The sequence below is a fragment of the Anolis carolinensis genome, chromosome 1 (genome assembly GCF_035594765.1).
Source record: "Anolis carolinensis isolate JA03-04 chromosome 1, rAnoCar3.1.pri, whole genome shotgun sequence".
NCBI classification, from domain to species: Eukaryota; Metazoa; Chordata; class Lepidosauria; order Squamata; family Dactyloidae; genus Anolis; species Anolis carolinensis.
Genome location: NC_085841.1, coordinates 84455855 through 84470644, shown reverse-complemented (window position 1 = coordinate 84470644; position 14790 = coordinate 84455855). Strand labels below are relative to the sequence as shown.

Here is a 14790-nt window from a genome sequence, read left to right as displayed (position 1 = left end):
CAAGAGGCGCTGAGGAGCGAGGGAGGGAGGTGTCGGTGAGCGCGCCTCCCCCGCCATTAGGTAGAACAGGCGGCGGCCGGCGAGGCCATGAAGCGAGGCGGTGTGGTGCCGTGGTCCCCGAGGGCGCAGGCCTTCCGCCTCCCCGGCCGCCATGGCTACGCAGTGGAGTTCTCGCCCTACCTTCCCGGGCGCCTGGCCTGCGCCGCCTCGCAGTACTACGGCATTGCAGGTGAAGCGGCGGCGGAGGCAGGGGCGCATGCGCAGTAGAGGCGGAGTCTGCCTCACTCCCCTCCCTCCCACCATCTTTCCTTGCTGTCTTTCAATCTTGTTTGGTTTCAGTGCGGGGGAGGGAAAGAAAGCCATTATTGCTCTTACTATTGATTATAACACACTTAAAATCTCATATTTTGAAACCAGGGTCTGCTTCTATTTATCCTTAGGTTCTTTAGAAGCTAGGCACAGGAATTTCAAAGGTTTTGGGGTGCATCTACATCAGGCATGGGCCAACTTGGGCCCTCCCTCCAGTTGTTTTGGATTCCCAACTCCCACAATTCCTAACAGTCTCAGGTCCTTTCCTTTTCCTCCTCAGCCGCTTAAGTTGGCCCATGCCTGATCTACACTGTGGAGTTTATACAGTTTGACACCACTTTAACTCCCAAGGCTCGATGCAATGGAATCCTAGGATTTGTAGTTTGGTGAGGCCCCAGCTCTCTTCCGATGGGAAGGCAAAACATCTTGTAAAACTACAACTCCCATGATTCGATAGCATTGAACCAGAGCAGGTAAAGTGGTCTCAAACTGCATTCGTTCGACAGTGCAGACACGCCATCCTATTGTTGCAGGGGATTGCAGGTTTCAATTGCATTTCGTGGTTGAATATAGAAAACACATTGTGGTCTGTCATGAAACTAGAATAATATATTCAGTGTAATACAGTAGAATCTCACTTATCCAACATAAACGGGCCGGCAGAACGTTGGATAAGCGAATATGTTGGATAATAAGGAGAGATTAAGAAAAAGCCTATTAAACATCATAATAGGTTACGATTTTACAAATTAAGCACCAAATCATCATGTTATACAACAAATTTGACAGAAAAAGTTGTTAATTACACATTAATGTTATGTAGTAATTACTGTATTTACGAATTTAGCACCAAAATATCACAATGCATTGAAAACATTGACTACAAAAATGCATTGGATAATCCAGAACGTTGGATAAGTAAGACTCTACTGTACTTTGTTGTTGAACTACCTAGATCAATTCCTATACATTTGAATGCTGTGTCTGCTGATCTGGGATGCTTCAGGACACTTTTGATGGTACATGTTCAGGATCTGGAATTTCGATACCCAAAATTCTCCAAAATTGTCCACTCCGAGAGAGTGACACATTTGCTTGCGCATGGTTCAATGGCCACAAACTTTGCTTCAGGCACAAAATTCAGGGTTCACACTTGCCTCAAGCAGACAAGAGTTCTTTCTCCCACCTTGTCAGGACCCAGGCTGCAGAGCACCAATAACCTTACACAGAGGCCAGAATCTATCTAATATCTTTATTAAAGAAATATATAAAGTCAATAAAAACAAGTGAAGAATATAGTTCAGAAGCAGACCTTTCAGATAAGGTCAAATATAGTCCAGAAATGTATTGTCCAATATAAGATATTAGAGTTCAAAGTTTTATTCCACTTGACCGAAACACACACTTTGCCAAGCAATAGTGTGGGGAAACAACAGAGTCTTTATAGTCCAATGAAGCTTGACAACAAGGCTGGAATTAAACTTGATTCTTGACTTGATCCAAGACTTAAAACGAGGCAAACATGAAGCATGAAACAAGGTCCGTGGCAAAACGTGAGATAAGGCAAGACTTGAAACTTGATCCGGGAAGCAAGGAACTGGGATTACGAAGTCCACACACGATCTCTCTCCTCAAGCTGATCAATTGACTCCGCAAAGTATCCCTGGCGCCAGGCACCTATATTGGGTCTCGTTTTCCCGCCAACAGAACTCTTTCCCTAGAGAACGAGAAGCGAAACCCAACTCTGTCCAGATGCATGACTCCTTAGAATTTCTCAAGGGAAGCAGACCTAATCAGCCATTTGTTTGACAGCGATTCTCATGCTTCTGCGATTAGCCTCTCTGGCTCCTCTATCTTTGGAGTAATTTTCCCTCCGGGAAAACGGGGGGGGGGGGGGGGGGGAGTTCTGCCCAAGGCCTGTTTGGCTGAATTCTTGTGGGCAAACGTCAACATCCTGCGGGTGGAGAGGCTCCGGCTCTGGCTGAACCGGCGAAAATCCCATGTTTTCCTCTTCGTCTGCCACAATAGTACTAGGAACAGGACTACAAGGCCCATGAGTCATCAGACACCTTGAACATTCCACAAATATATAAACCTCTGTTGCCTAGTTTCCAACAGACCTCATTACCTCTGAGGATGCCTGCCATAGATGTGGGTGAAACGCCAGGAGAGAATGCTTCTGGAACATGGCCATACAGCCCAGAAAACTCAGAGCAACCCAGAAGTTGGAGTTATTCTTTCATTCCCCTGTTCCTGAAAGGAGTAATAAAATAATATACTTTATTTATATTCCATTCTATCTTCCTGAGGGGACTGAGACTGGATTACAGGTACATATATGGCAAACATTCAATGCCATTATATAATTGACAGAGACAGGCAATACATAAACAGAGGCAAGGCTTCCCTCTGTCATTTCCGTATCCGGGAGCTGTACTTGACTCGGCCATGGGGAAGTGCTGTTATTTGATTCTTCCACGCTGAGGAGCCTGTCACTTTAACCGCTGGCATGTTTTTCAGGGGTGCCTTTTATCTCCCCGCTAAAGCTGTACCTATTTATCTACTCAGCTGTTTTCGATCTGCTAGGTATGCAGAACTTAGGCTGATGGCAGGAGCTCACCCTGGCCACGATTTGAACTATCAATCTTCTCGTCTGCAAGATCTTCTATAGCTGGCGGTTTAACCTGCTGTGCTAGCTATGGCCAGTAAGCTTTGGTGAGCTTCAGAGCTCAATTGCTCGATATAATTCAAAGTTGCTAGCATGGGACTTGGCCTTAAAATGTGTAGGAAAAGTAGAGTGCACCTTTAAAACAGGTATTGCTTATTTTTAAGACTGCTCTCAAACAGCCTTATGCTTGCATTAAACCTGGCAAGGAATCCAAACTATTATGGACATTTTGAGAGGAATCAAGCATTTACCCCAAAAGACAACCTATATCTTCTGCTCAAGGATAAGGAGTATGTAATTACTTGCACGGATACCATGCAGCAGTCCTATACTGAAATAATCTTCTATCAATATTCTCCCGTTTTGCATCTAGCAGACTTGAAACTGTGGATGATAGTGAATACTATATTTAAACTATACTTTGTCAGGGAGCATACCATGAAACAGCTCTGGAGGACCTAGAGAGGCTCATAAACAGTTCTAGGGATAATGGTTTTTGGAATGTGGATAAGTGAAACCATGAATATTGAACCTATGTACAAGGCTATGATATAATGTAGGAGCCTCCAGTGGCTAAGTGTGTTAAAGCGCTGAGCTGCTGAACTTGCAGCCTGAAAGGTCCCAGGTTCAAACCCGGGGAGCGGAGTGAGCGCCCGCTGTTAGCTCCAGCTTCTGCCAACTTAGCAGTTCGAAAACATACAAATGTGAGTAGATCAATAAGTACCGCTCTGGCGGGAAGGTAACGGCGTTCTATGCAGTCATGCCGGCCACATGACCTTGGAGGTGTCTACGGACAATGCCGGCTCTTCGGCTTAGAAATGGAAATGAGCACCAACCCCCAGAATCGGACACGACTGGACTTAATGTCAGGGGAAACCTTTACCTATGGAATAATATAACAAAAATTTATGCATGTTACTCAGATGTACAATACATTATACGTATTAAGAAATTACTATACAAAATAAACATGGGCATCTATAATTAAGTGTAAAGCTAAACAAATTAATGTAATTAATGCCCCCCCCTCTCCTCTCCTTTAAAAACTCTTTAAAACCTATCTTTGCGCCCTAGCCTATGGAGAGGAGGAAGACAAGAACATCTTAATATGTTACTTCATTTGGATACTAGAAATCCACTCTGGCGCTGTTGGTTGTTGTTCATCATTATTTTAAATAACATCTTCATCATCATTTTATACTTTGGAGGCACTTTAATTATTTAGATCTTATTCTGATGTAAATGTACGATGTGATGCGGTTTATTTGTTTTTAATTACTTATTTGTTTGGTTAGTCATTATACATTTATATTGATGCTATTTTATTTATTGTTTTGCTTTGGTTTGTTTGTTTATTATGGCATTAAATGTTTGCCACTTTTTGCCTGGAAACCACCCTGAGTCCCCCCAGGGTTACAAATAAAGATTATTATTATTATTATTATTATTATTATTATTATTATTAATTTCTAATCCAGTATATAGCACTGACATTACTGAATTAAATCTAGGTTTATTTAGTCATGTTCCGAATAGACCTATTGAAATAATAGGGCTTCACGTTATCTATGACTTCAAATATAGCTAAGTCTGGATCCATCATCAGGTCTTTCAAATTGACTGTTATTGTAATCTTTGTCTGCCAGGTATAGGCTAATGGTGGCCTTTCAGATGTTGTTGGACTGCAATTCAAATTTTTCACAGTGTTCTCAATGGCAAGGGTGCTATAAAATTCCATATCTTCTAAACAACTCTGATGCATTCTTTTGTGAGACTGTTCCAAATTCTTGAGATTCATAACTTTTAAGTATTTTTTTTTACCTGTGACTTCGTCTTGTTGTATATACCTGTGTTGTGATTTTATTGTTGTATGCCAATAAAGGCTATGTGTGGATGTGGACTGCAACTCCTTTGATCTTTCTCCATTGGTTGTGCTGGAGATTTGATGTTCAGTCACACAAGTTGACACCAGTATTGCAGGCAACAAAACGTCCATAATGAGTCTCCAAGGAACTATACCTATGTGATAATATGACGTAAATATCATACTAGTTTTATTCTCTCCCATTTTAGGTTGTGGCACTCTGGTAGTACTGGATCAAAATGAAGCGGGTATTCATCTCTTCAGGAGGTAGGTTTGCATTATAATTGATCAATTTTAAAAGTTTTTAATTAAATGTGAGTGTGGAGTGGAATATTTTGATATGAATGTGCCCTGTAAGAGTGACATCCTTCAATAAGAGTTAAAGTGGAAGAGTATTAAATAATGAGGACAGATGACAGGATCTACACTATCTATATAAGATTGGTAGAATAATGAAAGATTTCTCACTTAGTTATTTCAAATGACAGTGCTGTTACTGAATGAATATGACCTATTCATGATGCTGTGTTCACAGTGTAGTATAATACTCTGAAATAGGACGTGGTATATAGTAGATGTTGCCTGACTTGTATAGTTGGCCCTTCTTAAGCACACACAAGAGGCACAAAACTTTTCTGACAGGAAGGGAATTTCAATATCTTTCCTCTGCCACCATTTTGTATGTAACACACTAGTCACCCGTTAATTTCTCAATAAGGCAGGGGGAGTTTTATTATCCCACCGCTGCCACCATTAACTATGCAACGTCAAACATACACACAAGAGGCAGGAGGCTATCTCTGTTCCAAGATCCCAACCACTACCTCAGTTAAGCGATTGTGTGCGCATGTACGAGGCAGTGAGGCACTGACGGAAGAGTTTATTTCTGCTGCCACTTTTGAAGAGCCTTTATTTTTTTAAGGTTTAGAGAAGAGAATGAGACTTGTTATATGGTGAAACCATAACTATTTATTTGACTCTTTTGAGGCACATAGCTTGACAGTTTTTTTTAGGAACATTAATATGGTACACGATGCTTGAAGGATTACAGATGGTTTTTGAATACTTTCTTAAGATGCTTTTACTTCAAAAAATTTCTGTGAGACTTTACTTTATGAAATTCCTCGGCCTTTCTTTCCCAAAACGCTTTAATACAATTATTTCCAAAAACTGACTTTTAAAACTTATGCTGGACTCTGAAATCCTGGCTAAACTGCCCTTTAAAACCTAAACTCTGGAAAGGAAAAAAAACTTCCTACTCCCGAGGAATGATTAATCAGAATCTTGGACATGATACAAATGGATAAGCTAACACAAAAAATAAGAGAGGGTAAAAATAAAACAGACGGGACAGACCATAAAATTCTTGATAAAAAGAAGAATGGACTTCACAATAGACTTATCTACAATATAAAACGGTTTAAGCGAAAAGAGACTAAGGGAAAATACCAATATGTAATCAACGAAAGAAAACTCCGAGGTCAAGATGGGAAGTCAACCAATTTTTTAAAATTCTTTTCTTTCTTTCTTTCTTTCTTTCTTTCTTTCTTTCTTTCTTTCTTTCTTTCTTTCTTTCCTTCTTTCTATTCTTTTCTTTCTTTCTTTCTTTCTTTTTTTTGCCCCCTCCGTTTTTCTCTCTTCACCTACTTTCAGAACCCTTTCACCTCCCTCACTTTCCTATCAATATATAGTTCCACCACTTTCGATGTATTATGTTTCTTTACAAAATAAAAAATAATGAGTAAAAAACAAACAAACAAAAAAAACACCTAAACTAGGACACTCTGTCCCTTCCTGAGCTCTTAGCTATTACCAATAGCTATTACCAATAGCTGTCTCAGCTATCACACTAGATGAACTCTTGAGAACCAGCTGTCTCCTTAGTTGTCCCAGCTCAACTCCAACTGGGACAGACTATAACAGTGGTTCCCAAACTTATTTGGCCTAATGCCCCCTTTCCAGAAAAAATATTACTCAGTGCCCCCTGGAAATATTTTTTTTAAAAAAATTTAATAGCAATTAAACAGAAAGATATATGTATTAACGTTTCTACCATTTTTGGAAAATATAGTATAGAAATGTGTAAATTAGAAACTTTGAAGTTTGAAATTATGAAAATATTTTTTGAACTCAGAATAGAAAGTAATACAAAAAAAGTTAAAACATTCAAAATCATTTAATGAGAAGGATGAACCTGGTATGCTGCTACCAATTTAGTTATCCTCGGCTCTATTTTCATCAACAGTAATCTTAAATCACTGCAATTGACTATTTGCAATTGTTTTCTTTTTTTTTTGTTAATAAATTGGTTACCACACTGAATCCACGTTTTACTAAATATGATGAAGGAAATGCAATTAAGAACTTTTAAATTACAGCCCATATTTCAGGATAAGCCGTAGGGATCTCCTTTTGCAGCCAGAATTGTTGGTAGCCACTTTTGAATTTAAATTTCAATTCATCATTTGTAGTTACTTCCATCAGTTCTTCTTGTAACTGTGGAGATTCTTCTGTGTTTGCACTTGAAAAAGGATCCAAAATCCAATCAGGTATGTTCATTTTCAAAAGATCATCAAATCGTTGATTAAAATCTGAATGGAGAGCATCCAAGTGCTCACAATAAGAAAGTATGTCTTCATCTTTTTTTTCTGCTCCTGATAAATTTGGGAACTGGCTGAATTCCCCTCGTCCAAAATTTCGTTTGTACAGAAGAAGTTTTGTCACAAATGCAAAAATAACAGATTTTGTTTTTATTAAATTCAGTTCATCACCTTGAAACTGAAGATTGCTTTCATTAAATTTTTGAAAAAAGTCAGTCAAGTAAGCGATGTCACTTTTGGATTGAATTGAATTGGATCGTAAAGCATCATTTTTACCTTTCAAGAACTCCAGCACCGAGTTAAACAGCTTATAAAACCTATCTAAACAGGCACCCTTTGACAAACAACGAATTTCTAAATGAAGCAGCAAACGATTAAATTCTTCATCATTCTCAATACAAAGCTGTTTAAATAATCTGTCATTCAGTTATTTGCTTCTGATTGTATTGATAGCTTTAATTACATATTGTAATGAATTATGTAGGCATGCGCTTAAATTTTTGGCAACTAGATGTTGATGATGGATGATGCAGGGTACTGTGAATGCATTCGGCACCTGCTTTTTAAAATATGCAAGAAAACCCCTGTAGTGCCCTACCATCGCTGGAGCACCCTCTGTGGCTACTGATAAGATATTACTCAGAGGTGTTTCTTTTTCTTTAAAAAACTAATCCAATGCATGAAAATATTGATTCTCCTTTAGTATCAGTTTGCAAATATTTAGCAAATAACAATTCTTGGCAAATTTGTTCTTCCTTTGTGAACCGCATGTATGCTAAAAGTAAAACTTCATTTCCTAACAAAGTTGACTCATCAAAGTTGAATAGAAAACCGAGATGTTTTTAAATAGCCCACAATGAATTTTCAACATCTTGAGCCATTTCATCAATTCTTCTTTGCACTGTATTATTGCTCAACGAAATTTTCTTGATAATATCAGATGCTGGCTTGTGTAGCACAGTACATATTACTTCACTTGTAGCCGGTATAATTAGTTCTTCACCAATAGTATGAGGTTTTCCCGATTTGGCAATCATTAACGAAATCTTGTAAAAAGCAAGCAAGCCATCGCCATCTTGTGTGGCTGCGGTTGAAAAGAGTTTTGCCAATGTCAATTGTTTGATAAATTTTTATTTAGTGTTCAAAACTAAGATAAATCCTTATCTTTTTTATCACCATGAATTTTAGTCAAATGTTCTTGTAGTCTGGAAGGCTTCATAGCTTCGTTTGATAAAACTTTCTGGAAAATCAGGCACATTGGTAATGTATTGTTTACAGGTGACTCAATAAAGCCATATTTCAAATATTCAATTTTATATTGTCTACATTTTTTCTTTGGTTGAGCCATCATTATCTGTAGAATTTTTTTTATGGAGGTATTTTTTATTTTTTATTTTGTAATTTTTTGAAATATTTTTGTAAAAAAACAAACTAAAATAAATACTAATGAAATTAATAAACATGATATTATTAATTGTAAAGCTCATATAATTATTACAAAATAAATAATTAATACCAATTATAGTTGCACTATTTGTTAGTTAACTTTAACTTGTCACAATATCACAACAATCTAACTTAGAGTTATATTACGCCATAATTTTCCCGTAATAATTACGGGAAATCTCCTGATTCATAGTGTGCTCCAAAATCTGCTGGTAGTACTGCCAGTAGCCAGTACTGCCGCTGCCATTCCAGGCTTTGGCCTTGTGATCGACCAATTGCACGAGTGGCAGTTGCCCGCAGCAATGCTCGTAGTGCTCACGTGTTTTGAACGGAAATTCAGTGGCACCATGTGAACAGTAGCAGTGCACGATTGCACATACCTCAATGCAAGTGAGGGAGTATTCGGGAACCGAGCCAACATCCAGTACGTTGTTCAAAGAAAAATTAAGCGCTATGAGCAGAATACATAAAACAATTTTTCTAAATCTTCTCTTCTTTCTTTTATGCTTTCACCACCCCCTTATAGTTATTCATCATTCCCAAATGCACCTGTGGCCATCACCGCCCCCCCCCCCCGGATCGCTGCAGCGCCCACCAGGGGGAGGTAGCGCCCACTTTGGGAATCACTGGACTAGAATGTTCAGGCATAACTGACCTAACGGGAGTTTTAGCTCCGCCCCTCTCTCGTGCCTTAGCGTCTGCTTATTTGCATCTGGCCAATCAGGCCACTTCATGCAAATAGCTACTATCTAGCTCCTCCCCCTGGCTTCTGTTAGAAAGTAGCTACAGAATGTCTGCCAGGTTCTTTTTTTACAAAATGGCTGCTCACAAACCAACCCCTCAAAGTAGGCCACATACTAAATTTTACTCAGGTAAGTCAAATCCATTACAGCCCTCTATACCCATGGATTCTGTATCCACTCAGATTTGGTTTGAAAATATTCCTACTCTTCCCCCCCCCCCCCTCACCCCATGGTGCCAAAATGCCAATCTTAGTTTTGTCATTTTCTATAAGGAACACAAGTTACAATAAGGAACATCCCTATATATAATGGGACTTGAGCATCCATATATTTTGGTTTTCATGGTGGGTCCTGGAAGCAAACCCAGTGGATTCCAAGGGCTCAATGTATGTGTGGTCTTGAGAGCTCTTAATCTGAAATGAATTAGCATCTACTACACCTATTGCTAAAGATTTTTAAGAGAGATTTTTAAAAAATTGAGACATTAAAATGCTAGTTTACAGTATTAATTAATAAGAATAGCGTATAATAATAATAATAATAATAATAATAATAATAATAATAATAATAATAATAATATACCTTTATTTTTGTATCCCACCCCATCTCCCCGAGGGGACTAGGTGTTGGCTCACATGGGGACCAAGCCCAGTACAGCATAAAATACAGTATCAAATGCATTTAAAACAAGAACATATAAAACAAGCATATAAAATAAGTATATAAACAATAAAACATAGTGAGCAGTCAACCAGTAGTTGAGGTACTGTTAGGGTATTCAATGGAGTCAGACAATAAAATATATATGTGTGCAATCATTACAATATCTAGAGCTTGGCCAGATAAAGTGCAGTAGATGGGGATGGGTGGAGACATTGGATAGGGATAGCATCAAGTATGCCTATTCAGTTGAATGCAGTAGCCAGGATTTCAACCCTTTTTGGAATGTGGCCAGAGATAGGGCTGATCTAATTTGCTCTATTTATCATGGTTGTTATTGTTCTCAAAGTATTAATGCTTTAAAGATGTTTAATCAAATATTATGTTACAGGAAGTCAGTTCACCAAACCTTTTTAAATTATTCAAATCTGTGGCACTAGACTGACTGTAGGTAAATGTTTCACAATACAACTTATTTTTCAGTGAAATCACTCTGATGTACACACTAATATCTGTCTTTTGGGTTGTTGTTATCTATTCTCAAGTCTAAAATAAATCCTGTTAAACTCACTGAAATTTACTTCCAACCAAATAGGTAGGAAATCTGTAAGCGAGGTATGTGTGATATTTACATTCCAGATCATATTTTTTATAAAGTAACAATAGCAGAAGCAGGTTATTGCAGAAATTGCTCATTTACCAACAGTAGCTGTGTACCCAATCTGGTTTGCAAATGCCTTTGATGATCAAAATCAGAACAACGAATAACTGGAGTTTTAATCAACTTCCTGCCTTCCATTCTCTTGTTTTGCTTCCATATCCAAACCAAAATAAGAATTTGAGGAAACAAAAAAATTATAGAATCTGGACCCTGAAATATCAGTTTTGGGATATTTTTCCACATACTGTATCATTATTCCCATGTTAGGAATCTGTTGTGTGTAAGATTAATATATGCTTCTGGATGTGCAGAAGTTTATATATTTACTCTGACCTTTGTAGCTAAACCTAATGTGTGGTCACCATATACAGGGTGACATTAGTGCATTTTTGAGAGGAATGCTGAGCTTGTTATATTTTTCATAGAAGAATACTAGTATGGTAGGCAGATGTGCACATGCAATGAGATGCTCTTTAAGAACACAGTAAGAATATATGACCCCCGGGGGTTGAATACTCATAACTATCTTGCATTGTAAATGAACACTTCTATTGGCAGTTTTGGGACATTAAATATATTCAGTGCTTAGTGTGACTATCTCCAGACTGAGAACATTTAGGTTTGAGAACAACATCAGTTTGAGGCAGCTTAGAATGTGAATTTGTAAATCTAAATTTGGGTAGGATGACTTGGAGAATCTACTTGTTTTTTAACTGGCCTTTCAAGACCTTCTAGTCTGTGTCAGATGTAAAATAGTGACTCTGATGGACAGATGGCTATATCGCTCAATACTACAGGAAATAAGAACAGTGTCCAAAGGACCCTTAACCTTGAGAAAAGATATTCTTTATGGTAGAGCTTTCCAGACATTTAATGTTGTTTATGTGCTTTTTAGATATGCTTCGTTCTGTGACATAGTAATTTAGTTTTTCTAGCAAACCAGAAATTAAATCAATCCCTTATAAAACGCACAGGCACACGCATACATTGTAATAACAAAATGTATGGGGGCACCACAATTCTCATGAAAACCTTTTATTTGTATATTTTAAAAATATATGATTTGTACAATAATATACATTTTCAAGATTTTTGTTATTTCTTCATACATTTACATGACACACCTACATACTGCAACCAGCACACTGATGTGTCATGACAGTTTGGAAAGCTCCAGTATTTTTTATTTAGGAGTTTTAGGTGGCATCTTTTCTTCATGATATCTATGCTAGATTGTTTCTGATAAGATGGATAATATAAACTACTCAGTGAAATCTGGTGGCTGATCCAGAATTCAAACATTGTTATTTTCCCTGTCTGACATTCTTTCTATAAGGTTATATTAATTCTTGGTATTCAAAAATTCGATCTGAAATCTGGTATTCCTAATTATGTTGAATGAATGTGTTTGCTCCAGTCTTTCATTGATTAACATGTTGCTTTTGATTTAGTTTTGACTGGAACGACGGACTGTTCGATGTGACATGGAGTGAGAACAACGAACATGTGCTGGTCACTTCCAGTGGAGATGGATCATTACAAATCTGGGACACAGAAAATCCTTCAGGTCCTTTGCAGGTTTATAAAGAGCATAGTCAGGAGGTATAAAAAACCTTTTATTGCACATTTTAATGAATTAAGGCATTCTTCAAAGAGGAACCAAAATTTAGCTTTACTGGCCTATGCTGATTAAAATAGTTATTGATTTTACTCACAAACTTCCATCAGCTTCATGAACTGACAGCTTGGTCTGAATTCCCTTAACCTTGTCTGCACTCTTTTCTTACCATGGGATGTGTTCCAGTTCCTTCTTCAGAAATTGAAGGAAAAACACTATTAATAGTTTGTAATTGTTACTAAAGAATGAAGGGACCTCTTACTGAAAGATGTAGGCCTTCTTTTGTGATGACATTGCTCCCATGGCCATTGAGGGGAATGAGTGGGGATTTGAGTAATTTCTTTGAGTAGCTTTTTAGTGGGGGGTGTCTGAACCACAATTTCCCCATCTCTGATTTGAACATTGCAATATTTAATATAATAGTTTTGTTAGTCCACTGGGAAAGCAATAGGAAAGTTCACTCCCTGAATCATTTTATCATTTTATCCTTCAAAGTTTTAAAGTAACTATTAAAAGTTTCCGTACTCTGTAGAATCTATAAACTAAGCTCAAAAGATTTTTTCTGAAATGCAGCAATCATTAGAGTGTGGTTCTATATCATATGGACTTCTGCCTTATAAAATGAGTTCTTGGGATTCATAAAGATAGGCCACTTCTTTTTTCTACAGACATTGCAGCTGTGTGGGTTTCATAGAAGTGCACTGATTCATAATGTTCTGAGAGTCCCCTAATGTCTGGAAAAGTCTCCCATGAATTATAGCTAATAGTGCTGTGGCTGCTGTCAACCATGGCTAGTATTGATCATGTAATTTATTTACCCAATGAAAAAGAATTACTAACTGTTAACTGTTGGAGGTTAGATGGAATAATGTGCATCTTTGTGAATACTTGTTAAAGTCTTTAAAGTATAGCAGTGCTATGACGAAATTGTGTTTTTCAAATGTGTCCCACATAGGGCTTCCACTAAGGGATGTAGTTGTGTGCTTGCCAGAAATTGGATGTCACTTTACTTGTTGCAGGATGGTTAAAGCAGTAGTGTAAATTCAAGCTGTTAAAAGCCCTTTCTAATCCTAAGGGTATAGTGGAGCCAATGTTTCATAGTGATTTCAGTGTTGGACTACATTCCTTGCCCAGCCATGATAACTCACCTGGTGACATTCTCAGCCTCAAAAATCCCTCTGATCGTTTTGCCTTAGGTCATCAAGATATTTTGATGATGATTCCTAGATCAGCTTAAGTCAGAAATAACTTGAAGGCACACAATAACAACAACAACAACAACAACAACAACAATAATGCTAACATTAACTTTTTAGAACAGAAAGTGGGAAGACAACTGGCTACCAACCAGTTCATCCATGTGAATCTATACTAAGGAGCATTAAAGTATTATCCCTCCCTCCCTCTGTACCTTTTTTCCTTCCCATGTGGCCCCCACATAGTGCTTTTTGAAGTGTTCTGGCCACAACATATGCTACCTTACATTTTATATCTATCCAAACAGTTCATTCACACCCATCCACTTTAATATAAATAAAATAAATGCTTTATTCTAGAACTCAATAACAGCAAATAAAAAGGGACATGAAGAATGGTGAGAGGAGTGGTCAAATGGGTGGGTGGATGAGTGATGGGTTGAAATGCTCAATTGGGACAAAACATGGGGAACCATTCCTGGGAAGTAATGCAGCAACTGTGATGCTGATTCCCCATATCATCTTGTTCAGGTGGCTAATGACTTCTTGCATGATCCTATGTTGTACTGTATTGAGACAATGAAGCACAAGATTATTTAATGTAAAAATAATGAGAACAAGTGTTGTCTGTGAAGATTATTTATATTAGAGGAGACTACCTGGCCATAGTGGAAAAATGTTTGTATGCATTTTGCTTTTATGCAATTAGATTCATGATGCATGATAATCTGTAAGAAGTGTTCAACTCTTCTCCTTAGAGAACTATAGTTCCACTGAAAAAAGATTAATAATTACATAATTTGAGTCTCTAATGTAAAATAAATTTTGAACCTGCTGAATCTTTAGATCTTTAGGCAGAGATATATAGATTTTGGCATGGTTCATTTGCCTCCCATAATTTTGGTCAATGTTGAGTTCTCTCTATTTCTGTGCTATTTTCTGTGTCGGGCATTGATGTCTCTTCTCTTGTTTTGAGTTCTTGACAAGACCACTCAAGTGCTCACCGAGATGAAAAATATTTGAAG

General features: G+C 37.7%; 1 protein-coding gene across 1 annotated transcript in view; it reads left to right on the top strand.

Annotated features, from left to right (window-relative positions):
* Nucleotides 1-14790, top strand: part of pex7 (peroxisomal biogenesis factor 7) — a 78567-nt gene continuing 63777 nt past the window's right edge. Inside the window, exons 1-3 of the mRNA XM_003223304.4 lie at nt 1-229; nt 5051-5108; nt 12403-12553. Of these exons, the coding sequence (XP_003223352.1) occupies nt 88-229; nt 5051-5108; nt 12403-12553 (351 nt within the window). The 5' untranslated portion in view covers nt 1-87. The remainder of the gene's footprint in view (nt 230-5050; nt 5109-12402; nt 12554-14790) is intronic.